We start from the raw sequence: 18,037 nt of genomic DNA on the forward strand, positions 1-18,037 counted from the left end.
GCACCCATTGTACCAATTCTGGCCTCCACAGAGTCTTGGCTGATGAGAAAGGAAGACGGGGGTGTGAGTGAGATGGCGAGGGACAACGAGCGTGGAAGATGAGAGCCGCCCGGAGAAACTGCGGTCATCAGCTCTAAGGAAGCTTCTTGGGGGTATGTCATGGTAAGAGGTTGGTATCACGGCAGGAGGAGAAAATATCTCAACAGTAGTTTCATGGGGTTTCCCTTAAATCCTCCTCCTGCCCTTTCCCCTCCCCTCCCCTCCCCTCCCCTCTCTCACTTCCCCTCTGTAGCTTCCCTTCCCTTCCTTCTTCTGTTCCGTTCCCTCCATTCCTAATCCACAGGGCCTGACTGCACTGCCCCCACCATCTTAAAGTCCCCTCCCCAATGGGTTATGTCAACGAGGAAGAAATATGTGGGACTCTTCTCTCTACTTTGAAAGAATATTATGAACTGGGCAAATGAGAGAGAGGAAAGGACTGACGTAAAACATGTGAAGAAAACATCTTCTCTTAGTTATGCCTCTAATCTCTGTTCCAATTCTTCAGAATCACCATCGTTAAGCTCTCAAGTGACCAGGCAGTTGCTAAGTCCTGCTGAGCATCAAGGCGCAGCCAGCCCCATGAAGCCTGACGCCCCATCCCTCCACCCTGTCGCGTCCCAGGAGGGGCTGCACGGTAGGGCGGGCGCTCACCTGTCATGGCATCTTTCCTGGAAGTGTGCTCGCCTTTCGCTCCGTGGTAGGTGGCATTGCTGCCGGCGCACTCGTAGTCTGTTTTCCTTTCCTTGAGGCTGATCATTTCCCGAGGTGAAGCTGGGGCACTTGCTACATAAAGAAATCGAAAGGGTGATTTTCTGCGTCTCATTCCGTAGCGTGTGGACCTTCCACACGGTCAGGTCCTCAGTATGCACGGCCTCGCATCTCTCAACACCGACGCGAGGACCCGATTTTGTTTCTTTGTTTTCTAATTTTGGCTCTTGTCCCTGCCCCATTCCCTCACCTGTGACAACTGGTACTTTATAGTTAGGGAGCATGTGATTTGGAGGCTGGCAGCTGGGGACCACATCCTGGGGCCAACTTCCTTAGAGAGATCACGGAGGGGACATGACCTGCCCAAGGTGTGGGGGGCAGTTTAGGAATGAGACCCCTCTTGGTTTCTTCCTTTCTCTTCTCTTTTCCTTCCCTTTCCTTCCCACACTCCTTCCTTAATTAGATGTGTTTCAGAAGATCTATTACTGATATTGACTAATCCTTGATTAAAATAAATGCAGTTTTACTTAAACACTGAGTCACCTAGAAACTGCCTTTTAAAAAGTCAGAGGAAACAGCTCTCTACACAGGATGATTTGTGGGGCAGAAATCACCAAGCCAACCAAGACCTTGTTTGTCCATGACTGGGATGGGCTGGGGAGGGGCGTGGAGACAGCTCTGGTTCCTGCTAGGGCATCCTTGCTCCAGCTCTTTGCATCAAATCCCCATTAATCTCTGAGGCCCCCCTTACACTGCTGCCACTCACTGCCTGTCCGACCAGGAGGCTGAGCTCTGCTGCCCCTCTTGCACCCATGTCTAAAGTGCTGGGTTATAACTGGAGGATCCTCCTGGGAAATTCCAGGAGTCCCTAACAAACTGGTACTAGAAGAGAGGAAAAGCCGAACTCAGAGGTGAGGAAGGCAGTAAAAGGAGGCTGAAGTTTCATGAGAGATTGAATGGATTGGCAGCAACTCAACCTTCCTGTCAGTGCAGAGGGGCCCTGAGAGAGGTGGGCAGCAGCCGTGCATCTGGGTGAGGGGCAGTTGGCCATGTGCCCCACTCTGTGGGCATCCATCTGCAGCTGTGTCCAGCTCCAAGGGAGCTCAGGAGCCGTGTCCCTCTGTCAGGAAGCTCTCCCCAGCTCCCGCAGCCCAGGGCGGTGCTTCAGAGCCTTGTTTACCCTCAACACTCACCTGAGAATTTAGGGATGCCCAGAGCCCATCTTGGACCTTTTGAGTCTGAATTTTCAGTGGCGGGCTTCAGCATCCATATTTAACGAGCATACTTGATGACTACTGAGGCTAGGAGTCCCTAGAGGACTCTGATTTTTAGGATGAATCCCTCTTTCCTTCGCTAGTATCAAAGCCTCTCCCCCACCAAACCTCAGTTTACCTTCCAGCTTATCGTTCACACCCTGTGTAGGGTCCCTTAGCTCCCTGGGTCTGTGGTCCCCTAAAGTATCTCTGTCACTGTCTGAGTCATGTGATTCAGTTTGTCACCCTTAGTATCTTCTACGTACAAATTCCTGTGCTAGCCACTGTGGGAGGCGGACATGCAAATCACACGGCTCTTCCTGAACGTGTGCAGCTCTCAATCCAGTGAGAAAATGGATGTTCAAATAAACTAGAATGAGAGGCAGAAGTGCCCAACAGACGTCACAGCCAAGTGCTGGGAAGGTAAACACAGGCGGTTGTTGCCACCCTCTTAAACCTGTCAAAATAAAATCATGCCTCACTGCTTAGCTCTTGAAGCCCTCAGGGCTTTTCGATCCTGGATGCCTATTAGAATTCATTACCTGGAGTCCTTTAAAAAATACTGAGTCTTGAACCCCACCCGATGCCAGATGGCCAGAAGCCCTGGGTACAAACCCGATGGCAGACAGGGAAGAAAACCACATAGCCTGGATAGCCTAAAGTACCCTATCACTTGTAGGACAAGCCTGGAGCTGAAATGACTTGACCAAAAACTGAATCTCCCTGATCCTGAGAACCTGTGCAGGTGGAGAGAGTGCCCAGGCTCTGCTTAGGGAAGGGAGGCTCAGGGAGAGGACAGACAAGGGCTGGGACATGGGTCATCTGTCCCGAATGTGAATCTGGGGAGATGTGAGGGGCAGCTACTGTGCCTTATGAAGACTGGGGTTCTGTTGCTTCCAGAGTGGCACCCTTAGCCCTGTCACTCAATGGGGCTCTGCATCCAGGTCCTGCCTGCTCACTGGTGTCTTGCTCACCTCTTCCACCCGCTGCCCCCTTCTCCTCTGTTCACCATCTTATTCTTCCAGGAGAGTCTCTCTTCCTGCCTTTGCCCTTTTTCCTCTGGGTCTTCCCTAATAAAGGTTAGCCTTTTGTGAGTTACTGCCACACAATCAAGAAGGGACAATATTTTAAAGCCTGTTGACCAAAGCTTTTAAAATGAGAATCCAATATTGCCCAGATGGTGGTGGTTATTAAACTACATCAAGTGTGTAATTATCTCCTGAGACCTTGCATGCAGTGGTGCTCCAAGTCTCCGGTAAATCAGGATTAAGTTCTGGGAAAAATCAAATCACGCAAACAAGTGTTTATTAGGTGTCTGGATGTGCCTCGCCTCGGAAATCCTGAGGCAGCGCACTGGCTGCATGGCTGGGTGAGCACAGCCCTGCCTGCTCTTGAGAGGGCGGCTTCTCTCTCCCAGCCCTTGCCGATCTATTATGTTGCTTCATTCCTATTGCACTGATTGGCTCACTGTGATTCTTAATAATTACAGCTTTCCAAAAGACACTATCCATATGCTTCCCAGACTCCATGTGCTTTATCTTTTTAGGCCTGCTGGAATCATGGAAATAAGAAGCCTAAGAGGCCACCTTTGTGCTTCTGAGATGGGTGGGTGTTTCCATGTGTACATGGGGTTCCTGGCCATCCCCCAGGGTTGGACCAAACGTAATAAGTAATGACAATACACTAAACAGATCAGCTTTTGCAGAGCTGAGAGCGGGCCCATTTATTTCAGTCAGATATTCGCCATTCATTTCTCGTCATGTTGACAGTCAGGTCTGGTGTGGAGTGCTGCGACTATGATTCTCGGGGGCCAGGAAGACCTCTTTGCTGGGCAATGCTCTCTACCAGGTCCTCCCGGGCACCATTTCAGAGAATAGGATTTCCTTGGCAGGGAGAGAGCAGAGAAGAGTGGGAAGAAAGCTCTCATAAATAAAAGCCTACGTCGCTGTGTCTGTGTGGGTACACAGAGCTTGTTATCCATCTTTCATTCTCAGAACAAAATCAAAATGCAGAAATCAAAATAAAAGTTCTAAAAACTTAAATTGTGAGCAAAACAGCAATTGAATTTATGCCATTTCTATTACTAAATGGTTCACATTTGCTTGCCACCTTTCCTCTGATCTTTGGCATTCTTTAACATGACTTTCAAAGGGTATCAAATAAAGTATTTTTACAGACAAATAAAAGAAGTTCAAAATTTAAGCAATAGGAATGTGACACAATCAGGAAAATATTAAATGGAATGACTTACAAGTTACAATTGGCTAAGCTACGAGTTTATGAATGGCACCTGCTGGTTTATAGTTAATAATAAAAAGCTAATTGGATATGGCATAGTTATGAAACCATCAGTGATGTGTGTCAAATGTCTATCACACTGAAGGAAGAAAGCGCATTTGATCTCCTCCAGTTTTTATCTCAATCATGAGAAAATGCAACTCATACAATTTTTATTTATTTTGTTTATTTATTTATGCATTTGGTTTTTGAGACACAGTCTCACTCTGTCACCCAGGCTGGGGTGCAGTGGCACGATCTGAGCTCACTGCAACCTCCACCTCCTAGGTTCAAGTGATTATCCTGCCTTAGCCACCCAAGTAGCTGGGATTACAGGCACGTGCCACCACACCTAACTAATTTTTGTACTTTTAGTAGAGATAGAGTTTTGCCATGTTACCCAGGCTAGTTTTGAACTCCCGAGCTCAGGCAATCCGCCTGCCTTGGCCTCCCAAAGTCCTGGGATTACAGACGTGAGCCGCCATGCCTGGCCTACTCAAACTATTTTAAGTTGGAGAAACTGCCCATGGAAACCCCTGCTCTGCAGACACAGGACAGTTTTCTTTATACTCGTTCCTCGTTATTTCAGGTCCATTACATGCATTTCATGCATAGGAACCTGCTAGCAAAGGAGATTTGCTCCGAGTCTGTGCATACAAAACACGGAGTGGCCACCGCAGTACAGAGAACAGATTCATTTCAGACTTCTAGTAGACGTCTGAATGGAAGGCTCTCCTCTGAGTGGGGGCTGGCTCAGGGACTGGGAAGGAGGGTCTTTGCTCGAAGAGAAATGAAGCCTGGCTGGCTGGCGTGGCAGCCGCTTACCTGAGCGGTTGTTGGGAGACACGCGCACAGGGGAGATGGAGGGCGTGCGGGAGGAGGAGTAGGGCCTTTGCCGGTCCCTCTCAATGGTTGAAGACGAGGCTACAAAGTGGTATTGTGACCATCCATCCTGCAAAACACAGCATGCTCCTGTTAGATGGGCAAGACAGGGTGACTCTTCACCTCCTGACAGTTTGAAGTTCCAAGTATCTGGATTTGCAAAATATTTCCATAGTGTGTCCAAAGAGGTGTTTGGAGCTCCACGCCCTCATCGAGGTGAACAGGACAGAATGGCAATGAAGACATGCCTCCTTCCTTCCAGATAGCCTGGTGGGTGGGGCCTGCTTTCCTTCATAATGTTGAAGAAATGGTCTCTTTACAAACCTGCTCTGCTCAGAAGCTTTGACTTCAATGAAAATATGATGCTCAGAATGTTAGGAGACCCAGAAGCATCTATTTTTTGCCTACCTGGTTCCAGCTCTGCCTGGCTCCCTCTTCCACTGCCTTAATATTTTCCACAAGGGTTTACCCCTTTGCTCCCAGGACCTATCTGTTCGCAACCAGAATCCAGGGCAGCGTCCTCCTTCCCCTGTACCTCCCCCTGTCCCTTCTAGCCTCTTTCTAGGCTCCAAGTGTCCACCTCCGCCTGTTTCCAAGCTGGTTTGCTCCAGGAGTGATATTTTTCAATATGAAGCATATTCAAAATGCATCCTCCCAAGCCTCCATTTGGCTTCCCGTATCTAGTTAGTATACAAAAAGCATCTATACTATTTTCCTTATAAAAACCACATAAATGTATCAATGATTATTTTGTGAATTTACAAAGCACAAAGAAGAAAATACAAATAGAACTCCTCCCTCTCCACCTGAGAGAACTCCTGTTAACATGTCACGGTATTTCCTTCCAGTCTTTTTTTTTTAAATAGATTTTATTTTTATCAAAGTAACATGTTAAATAGTAGTAACATTATAGCAAAGAAAAGCAGTCACCTGCTCCACCCCCAATTCCTATTGTACAGAGGCAACTGCTCTCAGTTCTCTTCGCTTTTTTCTTTTTCCTGATAACATTTACACTTTTAAGGTGCTCAATGCTTTGTTCTCTTGGGATTGTTCAGAGAATCTTGCCGCATAGTTGGCACCTAGTAAGGAAGCTGGGCAGTATCTTTTAAAATCATGCACCTCTAATTCTGGCTTATCCTACCAGTCAGGTAGAACAGGAATCATGAGAATTAGATACACAAAGATTAGTCTTGGTGTATCTAGTAAGAATTAGACGGGAACACAGAAATGAGCATGCATTTTGTTCTTTATTAACTTCTCGTCTATTTACGTTTTCAACGATCCTTGATAGAGTTTTGAGCCCCTTAAAAGTCTAAATATTATCAGAATAAAAAGCTAAAAGAATTGAAAACAGGCGCCGCTGTGCAGTGGGAAGTGGGGGTGGGGCAGTGCCTGCTTTCCTTCGCTATAACTCAGTGGTATTGGACATATTACTCGGATGGAGATAAAATCAAATTAATGGATACTATTATCTCCATTCTACAGGCGGAACTTGAGTCTTTGAAAGTAAGTAGGCCACCCAAAGTCAAACAATACACAAGTTACAAAAAACATATGAATACTAACATGTGGTATTCTAACAAGTGCTTGGAAGGAAAAACCAAGCAGGACTGGGGATAGAGGAGCCGGGGCAGGAATGGGAGAGTGTTGAGGGGGTGGGAGAGTGTGGTGGGGGTGGCAGAGTGTAGTGGGGATGGAGGAAAGAGGGCAGGGACAGAGGAAGTGGGGAGGGGATGGAGGAGCAGGGCTAGGGATGGGAGAGTGTTGTGGGGATGAGAAGTGGGTTGGGGATGGAGGAAAGGGGGCAGGGATAGAGGAAGCCGGGCAGGGATAGAGGAAGGAGGGCGGGGATAGAGGAGCAGGGGTGGGGATGGGAGAGTTTGTGGGGATGAGAAGGGGGTTGGGGATGAAGGAAGGGGGCAGGGATAGAGGAATGGGGGTGGGGATGGAGCAGGGGTGGGGATGGAGGAGTGATGTGGGAATGGAGGAGTGATGTGGGGATAGAGAAGTAGGGGTGAGGACTCTGACATCTCTATTTTGTGGAGTGGGGTCAGGGAGGTGCTGTCAGGAGCCTTAACATTGCAGCAGAACCTGGAAATGACAGTGAAGCTGACCCTGCAGACACAGATGGGGATTCCCAGCCGAGGGAAGAACAGATGTGAAGGACCTGGGTGGGAACTGGCTTCACTGGTGTGAGAACAGTCTCCTGGGACTGAAGAGGAGTGAGCAAGGGGACAGGAAGACAGGAAACCTTTGAGTGTCCAGGACAGTCTGGGGAGGAGTAGCAGCAGCAAAGCTGCTTGGGAAGTCGCTCCCCTAGACAGAGGAGAGACGGCCCAGGCTTGGAGGGTGCCGGTGGTGGGAAACGTGCAGATCTGGCATCCACGCCGGAGGGTCTGCTGGTGGCATGGCTACTGGTGTGGGAAAGAGGAAGCAAGCCTTACCGCAATGCTTCTGGTGTGAACCACAGGGGCCTGAGGTGCCCTCCACTGAGACGGAAACAAGGGGAGGGAGGGAGGCAGCTTTAGGGAGTGGGACCAGAACTGCCTCGCTGGGACATAAGCAGGATCTGCAAACTGGAATCTGAGGGCTGGAGGGAGAACTCTGGACGTCAGCATATGGGTATTATTTAAAGCAAAGAGAATGGATGCAGACACGTAAGTGAATGCTAATAAAGAACAGCAGAAGGCAGAGGCCGAGTGAGCCTGGGGACATTCCAATACTGAGAGGGCGCAAAGAGTAGGGGAAGCTTCAGAGGAAGCCCGGGAGGAACCGAGTGAGTTGCAGGGAGAACCAGGAGGGTGTGGAGAGACCAGGGTGAGGAGAAGGCCAAGAACTGCCCGGCGGTCTGGGGGGAAGCAGTCCTCCTGACGGGGACAGAAGTGCTTTCCCCGGTCAGATTGGCAAATGTCTAACTCCAGCAGGCCCCAAAGATAATGAGAGTTGGTGAAGGGGTGACAGTGAGTACAGACAAGCCTTTGGCAAAGTTTTATCATAAAGGGAAGTGGAGAAATGGGCTTGAAGAGAGTGAGGGGAGAGACGTTTTCATAGATCACCTGGAAGATACTGCAGCATTTAGTGTGCTGATGGGAATAACTCAACGCAGAGAAGAAAAAACCTGGGGACATAGGAGAGAAAGGGAAAAATGGCAGGAAGAAAATTCTCAAGACAGAAAAGGCGGAGAAAATAAAGTGAGCAGTGGGACCACTGGCAGTGGAAACAGAATAGGAGACAGTCAGATTGTGGCCATGGACATGGGAAGAGACAGGTTGATGGGGTGACAGGAAGGCTGTTCACTCTTGATTTTTTTTCTTTGCATTTTCTCAGGGAAAATGAGAAGAAGTAAGGTCATCTGCTGAGAGTGAGGAAGGGTTGGAGCTTAGAGAATAGAGAGGAGAGGGGAAGGGAAGGGAGGAAGGCAGGGGAAGGGAAGGGAGGAAGGAAGGAGAAGGGAAGGGAGGAAGGCAGGGGAAGGGAAGGGAGGAAGGCAGGGGAAGGGAAGGGAGGAAGGAAGGAGAAGGGAAGGGAGGAAGGAAGGGGAAGGGAAGGGAGGAAGGAAGGGGAAGGGAAGGGAGGAAGGCAGGGAAGGGAAGGGAGGAAGGCAGGGGAAGGGAAGGGAGGAAGGCAGGGGAAGGGAAGGGAGGAAGGAAGGGAAGGGAAGGGAGGAAGGAAGGGAAGGGAAGGGAGGAAGGAAGGGAAGGGAAGGGAGGAAGGAAGGGAAGGGAAGGGAGGAAGGCAGGGGAAGGGAAGGGAGGAAGGCAGGGGAAGGGAAGGGAGGAAGGAAGGGAAGGGAGGAAGGAAGGGAAGGGAAGGGAGGAAGGAAGGGAAAGGAAGGGAGGAAGGAAGGGAAGGGAAGGGAGGAAGGAAGGGAAGGCAAGGGAGGAAGGAAGGGAAGGGAAGGGAGGAAGGCAGGGGAAGGGAAGGGAGGAAGGCAGGGGAAGGGAAGGGAGGAAGGAAGGGAAGGGAGGAAGGAAGGGAAGGGAAGGGAGGAAGGAAGGGAAAGGAAGGGAGGAAGGAAGGGAAGGGAAGGGAGGAAGGAAGGGAAGGGAAGGGAGGAAGAAAGGGGAAGGGAAGGGAGGAAGGAAGGGAAGGGAAGGGAGGAAGGAAGGGAAGGGAAGGGAGGAAGGCAGGGGAAGGGAAGGGAGGAAGGAAGGGGAAGGGAAGGGAGGAAGGCAGGGGAAGGGAAGGGAGGAAGGCAGGGGAAGGGAAGGGAGGAAGGCAGGGGAAGGAGATGTGAATCGGTTCTTGAGTTGGGTGGGGAGCGAGCTGACTGGCCAGGACTAGTGGCCCAGGTGTGGCCAGGGCTGGAGGCTGTGGCGATGGACCGAAAAGGAGCGGACTGGCCACATCCATGTGTGCCTCTGTCCAGCCACAGTCTCCACATCTCTGGGGCAGATGTGGAGCGGGTAGAGTTGATGCGTCGTCAGGCAACTTGGAGAGAGGGACAAGGGAATGTCACAGAAGCCCACGGAAGCTGAGCCCAGTAGGGAGGAACACGTAGGTGCTGGAGACCATATGGAGAGTGTAAATTGGTCAGGGTACTGGGGGCTTATGAGGGTCATAGGCTGCTGGGGGGATACTTCACAGGTGTCAGGGGTTTTTTTTGAGGGAGGAGAGCAGAGATCCTTCTTGAAAGGGCAATGAGGAGGGGGCAAGAAGGACGACTGCTCCAAGAAGGATGCGTGCTCCACCTCCAGGGCCAGGGACACAAGGGAGGGAAGGAGGGCGGGTGGGAGATGAAACAGCCCTCGAGGGGGGCCGGGGGGGGCAGTGTCCTCAGGGCCGCTGGTGTCAGAGAGACACGAGACGAGCAGAAGAGGGACTTCACAATAGAATGCAGGGGATTTTGCTGATCTTTAACCACAGGTTAAAGGAGGAAAAGACTGGGAGGTGGACAGAAGACAGGTGGAATATATGGGGGATAACTGGCTGCTCAGAGCCTTCGATCCAGGGGTCCAGGTCATGATGATCATCCCAGGAGGCTTGGGTGATTAGTGAGTTAAGGTGATGGGGATGAAGGGTGTAAGTAAATAAATGCCTCCTTAGGGAAGGGTGGGGGTGTCACAGAATGAGCAGGTATCACGGCAAGAGACAGTGCCTCCACTGGAGTTCTGTGGGTTTCTCTGAAATCCTCTGGAGGGTGGTGGCAAACACAGAGGAGGAGCAGTCTTACCAAAGACACGTGCAGGGCGGAAGATATTTCAAAAATGTATGTGTCCGTTACTTATGTGGGAGAATGATTAAAAAAGAATTTTTAAAAAATGTTTGTCTTTTGAAGGAAATGCTTTGTAGATGACAAAACTCCCAAATATGACCAAATGGGGACAGATCATTTTATGTTTGTCTCATTGCAGTGTAGAAGGTATGCTTTGGGATTCCAAGTAGTGGCTCGGGACAAAACCTTGGCTTCTTTGGTTACGAATGTGATGATATTCTGTGTGGTATTAAGGGTGAACAAGGTACTTTGCAATATGAATATTGGCTAACCATTTAATATGTTCTAAGACCTAAGGACACGCTAGACGTGAATGTGGCACAACTGCAGGACTGGTTTTCCTTGGCGAGACATCAGTACATTAGTTAACACTGCTCTCTTACGCAGGTGATTGGAGATACGTGTTGTTCAGCAATTCAGATTTCATGATGTTTAGACTATATTGCAACCATTCAAGTATTTACATTTCTGGAAATGTCAGAAAAGTGAATGTGATGACAAAATTGATTATAAAGGAACTCTTCTATGGATGCACCCAAAAAAGTTCAAATCCTTCATAAGATCCAATATGGAAAATGCTAATGCCTGGCAGAAGTGTGGTCCCGCAGGTAACCTGTCTGTGGGTGATGGGGTTAGTATACACCTGATGGTGACGAGAGCGGAGTGCGGTGGGAGAAACAGGGAAGGAACCCCTGAATCAGACCCCTCTGAGGACGACCAGGGACAGCACACCTGTGGGTACAGGCGTTTTGAATGGAGGGGAGACGGGAGCTTAAGGAACAGGGCAGAGCAGAAATCCAATAAAGGTCTTTGTTAGAGCTGTTTCCCGAGCCACAGCGCAGGAGCCTAAGGAGGGACAGAATACCTTCCACATTGCAATGAGACAAACATAAACTCTGTGTGCTGTGAGAAGAGGTGATCCTCTCTATCTTCCCTCTCTCATTCATCGATGCAGCACGAAGGCTACAGTGGCCAAACTGTGGAACTGCAACACTGCTACACTCAACAACGCCAGAGAGGACTTTACAATTTTAGTTCTGATGCCACATACAGTCGGCCCTTTGAATCTGTGGGTTCCACACCTATGGATTTCACCAACTTACGATGGAAAATATTCCAAAAAAATTGTCTAGACTGAACACGTACATGTTGCTTTTTCTTGTCATCATTCCCTAAACAGTGTGAGTACTTACACAGTACATTGTATTAACATTACATATTATAAGTAATCTAGAAACGATTTAAAGTTTACAGGAAAATGTGTGTAGGTTACCTGCAAATACTGCACCATGTTATTAACACAAGAAGGACTTGAGCATCTACAAATTCTGGTATCTTTGGGAGGTCCTGTAACCAATCTCCCACAGATGTAGAGGAGCAACTGCCAAATGTCATGGAAACTTGTAGAACACTGGATGCTGGAGACCAGGGTGCACCTGGTTCATGGTACAGATCAATCAACACTCATTACAAACACAGTTATGTGGAATACTTAGCTACCTTGAGCTCATGGCCTTCCACATCTTTTTTTTTTTTTGAGATGGAGTCTTGCTTTTTCTCCCAGGCTGGAGTGCAATGGTGTGATCTTGGCTCACTGCAACCTCTGTCTCCCAGTTTCAAGCAATTCTCCTACCTCAGCCTCCTGAGTGGCTGGGATTACAGGTACCCACCAGCATGCCCAGCTAATCTTTGTATTTTTAGTACCGACAGGGTTTCACCATGTTGGCCAGGCTGGTCTCAAACTCCAGGCTGGTCTCAAACTCCTGACCTCAAGTGATCTGCCCGCCTCGGCCTCCCAAAGTGCTGGGATTATAGGCATTAGCCACCATGCCCAGCCCCACATCTTTTATTGTATAAAATATTTAGTCATTCAATTAAAAAAATGTTTTGCTTTTTAAATAAGAAGGGAAATGAAGATACAGATTCTTCGGGAAAGTTACTGCTCAGCTGACATTCCTTCTATTCCACTAGCCATGTACACTTTTGTTATCTAGTCAGCTAGAATCAATCTATTATTCATTTACTTCCCACTGTCACTCAGAAAGGCTTGGAGGTGGTTCACAGAAATGCAAACAACTAGGGCACATATCTTTTCGATCATTATTTGCCTCTTTAATCGTTATTTTTTCTTGTTAAAATATTAACTCATTGTAGGCCAGAGACTTTGTTTGTGAATTCTGTCGTATCGGGCATTCCACCCTGGCTCCTCTTTGCACCACCTGTACAACTCATAGGGATTAGAAAAGAAAGCTCAGGGAAGAAGCAGGGAGAATGAAGAATTACTGTGGTAACTGGGGAAGGGCCGTGAGTCCTTCCCATTGATGATAAGGAGCTCTTTTACTATCTGCTGTTCACCTTCAGCAGAATGACCCAGAAGTTGTGCCCTTCAGCCCAGGATCCAGCTAAGCTGTCAAAAATGTGATATGATATCTGTGCCTCAAATTGGTTTTTATTTTTAACACATTAAACTTAAAACTGGAGGTCGTTAAATTGTTCCAAGTATATAGAGATAGAAATCCAAAAAAGAAGATGAGTTCAAAGTCACTGAACTTTAAATTGCCACCAGGAACAATCTGATTTTCTTTATCTTACACCCTTTAGCTGGCCTTCCCCCACTTACAGCCTCTGAAAGTTTCCAATGTGTTTCCTGTGAAACTGTATTATTCCCCAAAGCTACGATAATCCACATGGGCATTTCCAATGGTTCAGAGTGCACGAGAGTCAGGCCATTGGTCTTCACTGTATTTCTAGGACGTGGTCAGTCTGTTTAGTTGATACAGGTCTTCTTTTTATGGATTTCGAGGGCCCTGAATTTATACCACTCTCCATTTTATATTTTTGAACATCTTGTAAATGTCACCAAGAAGAATGTATTACTAGAGAGACTTCTACTAAGGGTTTGAATGAGGGAACTAAGTAGCTTTCATTCAGACTGGTCTACAAGAGGTTAGGATAACACACACTCGAGCCATAGCTTCTTATTCTAGAAATTGTGCACGACATTCAGTTCAGATGGGCACGGGAGTTGGTTAGGTTTGTATGCAGAGGATGAGGAGAACTGTCTGTCAAGGTTCAAAACTGTTCTCATGAATATCTTTTCACTACCTGACTTGCTAACCCTGGGTGTCTCAGCAGACAGAGAGGTAGAATCAGAGAGCCGTCAGGAGTCGGCCCTTCTCTCCCAATTACTGGTAAGCTCCGTCTCAGCTTCTTTTCCACACATTAAGGGCAAAGTGACTCATTAGCTTGGGGAGTTTTAAAAATACAAATGCCAGGGCTCCAGCCCTGAGGTTCGTTTTAGAGTATTCTGGGTAGGGCCGGGTATCCTTATTGTCAGAAGCTCCACCCCTCCCCCAAATTGATGCTAATGAACAGCCAGGGCTGTGAACCATTGGCCTGGGGTTTCTTTGCATAGGTGTCAGTGACAAGTTGGGGTACATTTTTAAAGTGCTAAACCCCAGGAGGCCCTTCAGTCTCCATTTCCAAGGTTGACTTCTATAGTAACAAAATAGGTTAAAATCTCAGGCCAGAGAGGGATGCCACACCCACTGAGTGCCAATCACACCTGATCACCCAGTATGCACTGATTAGGAGATTCCATTTCACACATCCCCATCTGGGATCAGGCAGCTCTGTGACACGGCAGGGCACCTTGCATTTTTCTGCCTGTCAAACCTTATCCTGCTTGTTTCTGTATCACACAAACAGGAGGCAGGCAATGCATGCTCATCCAATGACTATTGCCAAATTAATTATGCCACCCTGGTTTAAGGGGAGCTTTCAGTAATGTGACCAGTTTTATTTCCATGATACTAATAAAATGCTTTTACATCACGCTACAGACTTTTGCAGGCCAGTCTATCTACCTAGCTGTGAGGCAGCAAAGCCCTGGTACCTAGCTAGGATAGTACCTGGAACACAGAGGTGTCTAATAAATGCTAGCTGGAGTTAATGATTTAAGATGACAGTATTAATTATTGTAAAATGAAATGACAATCAATTTCACAGGTGTTATAGCCAGCATCCACAGTTCTTAGACTCTATTCTATAACAAATAAATATAATCAGAGCCTTAGAACCTTCTTCTTTTAATTGTAGCTCAGAGTAACTTCATCAGAATCATCTGCTGTTGGTAGATCTGTCTTTTACGACACACTAGAAACTGTGCTAAAGGCAGTGTTAGCTTAGGTAAAACAGCACCTAATGATAATCACAAAAACGTGGCCTTGGGTTTGCCTGCTCTATTTTAAGTGGTAATTTCTCTCCACTGACCATGTTTCAGTGTGAGGTATATATAATTGCCTCCTCTTTAACCAGTCTGGAAAATAATTTTGAAGCATCATTATCTTTGCCACCTCTGTCCCCTGGATGGGTGCTGACTCAGTCGGAGCACACAGCTTGTCTCTCCACCCCCAGTGCTTCTAGTTCCATGGAGCTCAGAATACATAGGTACTTGCCCATGGCAAATGCATTCAGTTCCCCCCAAACACAGATCCTTAGGAGAATCAGGAAATAGGATTAAAAGGAAGAGTATATTACCGTTCTCATTAGCTATGCCCCAATTCTTTTATGACTGGGTACAACAGTCCACACCTGCTTCCAGAATGTGCCCATTAAACTGAAGGGGTTGGTTTCTGGAGAGGTCACCTTGTGGGAATATTATTGGGCAGGGAACAGTGATGACCAGTAGGTGCTCCAGAAAGCATGCAGAGCATGTCAACAAGAGGATGGAGAATATTTACATGTGATAGAATGAGAATGACCCACGTGTTTGGACTATGAAGGGACATCCTGCCATTGTGAGTTGAGCAGGTAAGAGCACCCCACTTCTGCTGAATCACAAAAAGGATGGAGAAGGATACTTCTTGATGGAGGAGGAGGGAAGGGGATTAGGGAGAGAAGTTGCCTTATTCCATGTAATAGAGTTTAGAGAGAAGGTGGGAGGGGAGAGTGAATATTTCAAGGGCTGCTCAAATGAAGGTTTAGTGGATTTGGTGATTACAGGGAGAAAAAAACAGTCTAAATACTAAATCCTCAGTAATGTGCTTTAGCAGATGAGATTCAGCAGAAAATGGAATTTTGAGTTATGCTTATGGTAGCCTCTGACCCCTGCTCCTGGAACACACCTTTTAGAAACTTGACCTCAGTGGGGTGGAGGGTGACCCAGTGAATACCCGCAGCTGTGATGATATAGTCAATGTTGATGTTCCTATTGATAATTTTGTTTCCAAAGAGAGTTCTGGAAGCTTTGTCTTCTATCAGTAGAAGTTATATTTATCAACTATTTTCTTATAAGAGACTTCTCTGACCCAGGTGCTTCAACAAATAATTAACTTTGAGAATGAACAATGGTTTATTTCTACTGGGGATATTAATTGGAACCTAAAATAATTACTAGGACACTGTTGGCCCATGTATGGCCTTTTTTTCCCTGTTTTTTAAACAGTTCTGGAACTTTCTTAATCTACTAAGATTTATTTGGCCTCTACACGAGGAATCCTCAGTGGGCATATGCAGACTACTTGGTACTGAAGTAACTAACACAACTTTTTCACCTTAGCTATCCTTGAAGCCTCTACAGCCCAGAAAGCTTGTCAATTCTAATTTTTTTTTGAGTGACTTGAGATATAAAAAAAAGTACGGCGAAAATCTGTTGGGCTTTTAGCAACCCAGGCTCACCCATGCATCAGCCTGCAACACGCAGGGCTTGGCACTTACATTCACAAGCAAGACTACTGCACTGGGGACCTATTTTTCAAAGGAAAGTCAAAACAGAAGTCGTTGCCTTAGGTAACCAGCTAAGATATTAATGCTCACGTATCAGAAATTTCATTGTTCAAAATTGTACCAGTTTTCCAGTCATTTTTGAGTAGAACAAACCTATTAATGTAATCACATTAAGCAGAGGATGAAAAGATTTCAAATTAGTGGATTTATACATACACATCCTTCTTATTTTCAGAAAAGGTATTAAATACAATAAACTGGAGGCAGAATATTCGAATGCACCATCTGTGTGACTGAAGACCAAGTCATATTTTGCTTAACTACAAAACCTTCCGCCTCTCTCTGCTGTAATAAAACAAGTTTCCATCTATTTTTAAGGAAAACTGTTTGTTAAAGGTTCATTAAAACTAATTCCACCAACAATTCCAAAAGCTATTAGAGTTAAATATTTAAACTAAATTTTAAGGGCCAAAAGGGAGTATTTGCAGTTTAATGTACAAATAAACACTACCTGACATACTAGCTGCTTTCATTAGTTTGTTTCAGCTGTGTTGCTTCTAATGAAATTTAATTAAATTGATTTGGCTACTTAAAGGTACAGTACATATGAACATAAGGATCTTGTGCAATACCATGTTTTAAAAGCGAATACTGTGTAAATCTGCTTTAGGAATTCAATTTACTGCTACTGAGTTAATTCTAAAGAACCAATGTAACCAAGAAGATATGAAAATCTGGAAAAAATAAATATGATTTAGTAGAAGAAAGTATACCATTGTTAACCACCAGGAGTTAATAGGTACCAATGGAATGCAAAAAAGCCACGTATGCACCCATGCAACAATCTTGCACGTTTTTCACATGTACCCCAAACCTAAAATGCAATAAAAAAAAAAAAAAAACAAAGAAATGAAAACACTTGGGAAATTGAAATAAGACCACATCAGCCCTCTTACCTCCCTGGCTTTGCTTCTGAGGCCTTAAAATGAAGATCTGACTTGGACGAGCTGTACCAATGTCCTCTGTGTTTCAATTAGTACTGCAAAGTTAAATTCAGGATAAAACTAAACAGTCCAGTCTTCAGATTTAGGAATCCAAATGTCTAGCTTCTGATATGTCATTTGAGCATTTGAACAGTCAGCTATTTTACACACATACTGATCATTGGTGAACAAATTCAAAGATTACCCTGGGTCTCAACGTCAAGTTCTCTGTATTCCCATCCACTTCAAAATGCTCCTGACAATGTGAATGGAAGCAGAGTCACTGAACACGCCCTCTGCTAGGCTTACACTCTGGGGTAGCTACGCCGGTGCTTTTATTCAATAAAAATTAGTAAGTAAATAGCATCATGCTGGGCACAGGGCAAGAACAGAGAAAGAGACCGGCATGGCTGTTGAGTGGAAGATGGAGGAGAGACAGGTGTTCAAAACATGATCACATCAATAGTCATGATGTAAGAGCCATGAAGGAAAAGTTCAGATTATTGGGAAGGACTGCTATTAGCCTTACAGAGCTGGGGAAGTCAGGGAGGTTTTCTGGAGGGGGTTATAGTTAAACTGGAGCAGCAATAACCAGGCTTGGAGGGAGAGAAGGTGAGGCATCCCCAGCTAAGGAATTGACCTGTGCCCAGGCAATGCCAAGGCTCTCTGTGGGAACAGCTTTGTGCCTGCAGAGGAAGAGCAAAGGGAAGCAGGAACAGTGTGGCTGAGGCAGAGCTAAGGGAAGTGAGTGCAGGGAGGTGAGCAGGACTTTGTGAGAAACTGGAAGGTACTGAAGCATTTTAATCAGGAGAATGGCGAGGTCAGATCTGGATTTTTAAAAGTATACTCTGAATGCTTAATGGAAAATAGACTGAAGATGGTAACATTGATTCCAGAAAACCAATTAGGCAGTAACTGTACCAGGACCAGGGACAAATGATGATGGAAGT

General features: G+C 46.5%; 1 protein-coding gene across 9 annotated transcripts in view; it reads right to left on the reverse strand.

The window, feature by feature from the left end:
* Positions 1 to 18,037, reverse strand: part of CTNND2 (catenin delta 2) — a 935,473-nt gene that overhangs the window by 17,824 nt on the left and 899,612 nt on the right. For all 9 annotated transcript variants that reach the window (XM_021675376.2, XM_064375868.1, XM_064375870.1 and 6 more), the window contains 2 exons: positions 5,106 to 5,232; positions 694 to 825 (listed from right to left, as the gene is read on the reverse strand). In XM_021675376.2, coding sequence (XP_021531051.2) covers positions 694 to 825; positions 5,106 to 5,232 — 259 coding nt within the window. The remainder of the gene's footprint in view (positions 1 to 693; positions 826 to 5,105; positions 5,233 to 18,037) is intronic.

Source organism: Aotus nancymaae, unplaced genomic scaffold (assembly GCF_030222135.1).
Source record: "Aotus nancymaae isolate 86718 unplaced genomic scaffold, 86718_ANA_hifiasm-v0.15.2.pri h1tg000014l, whole genome shotgun sequence".
NCBI classification, from domain to species: domain Eukaryota; kingdom Metazoa; phylum Chordata; class Mammalia; order Primates; family Aotidae; genus Aotus; species Aotus nancymaae.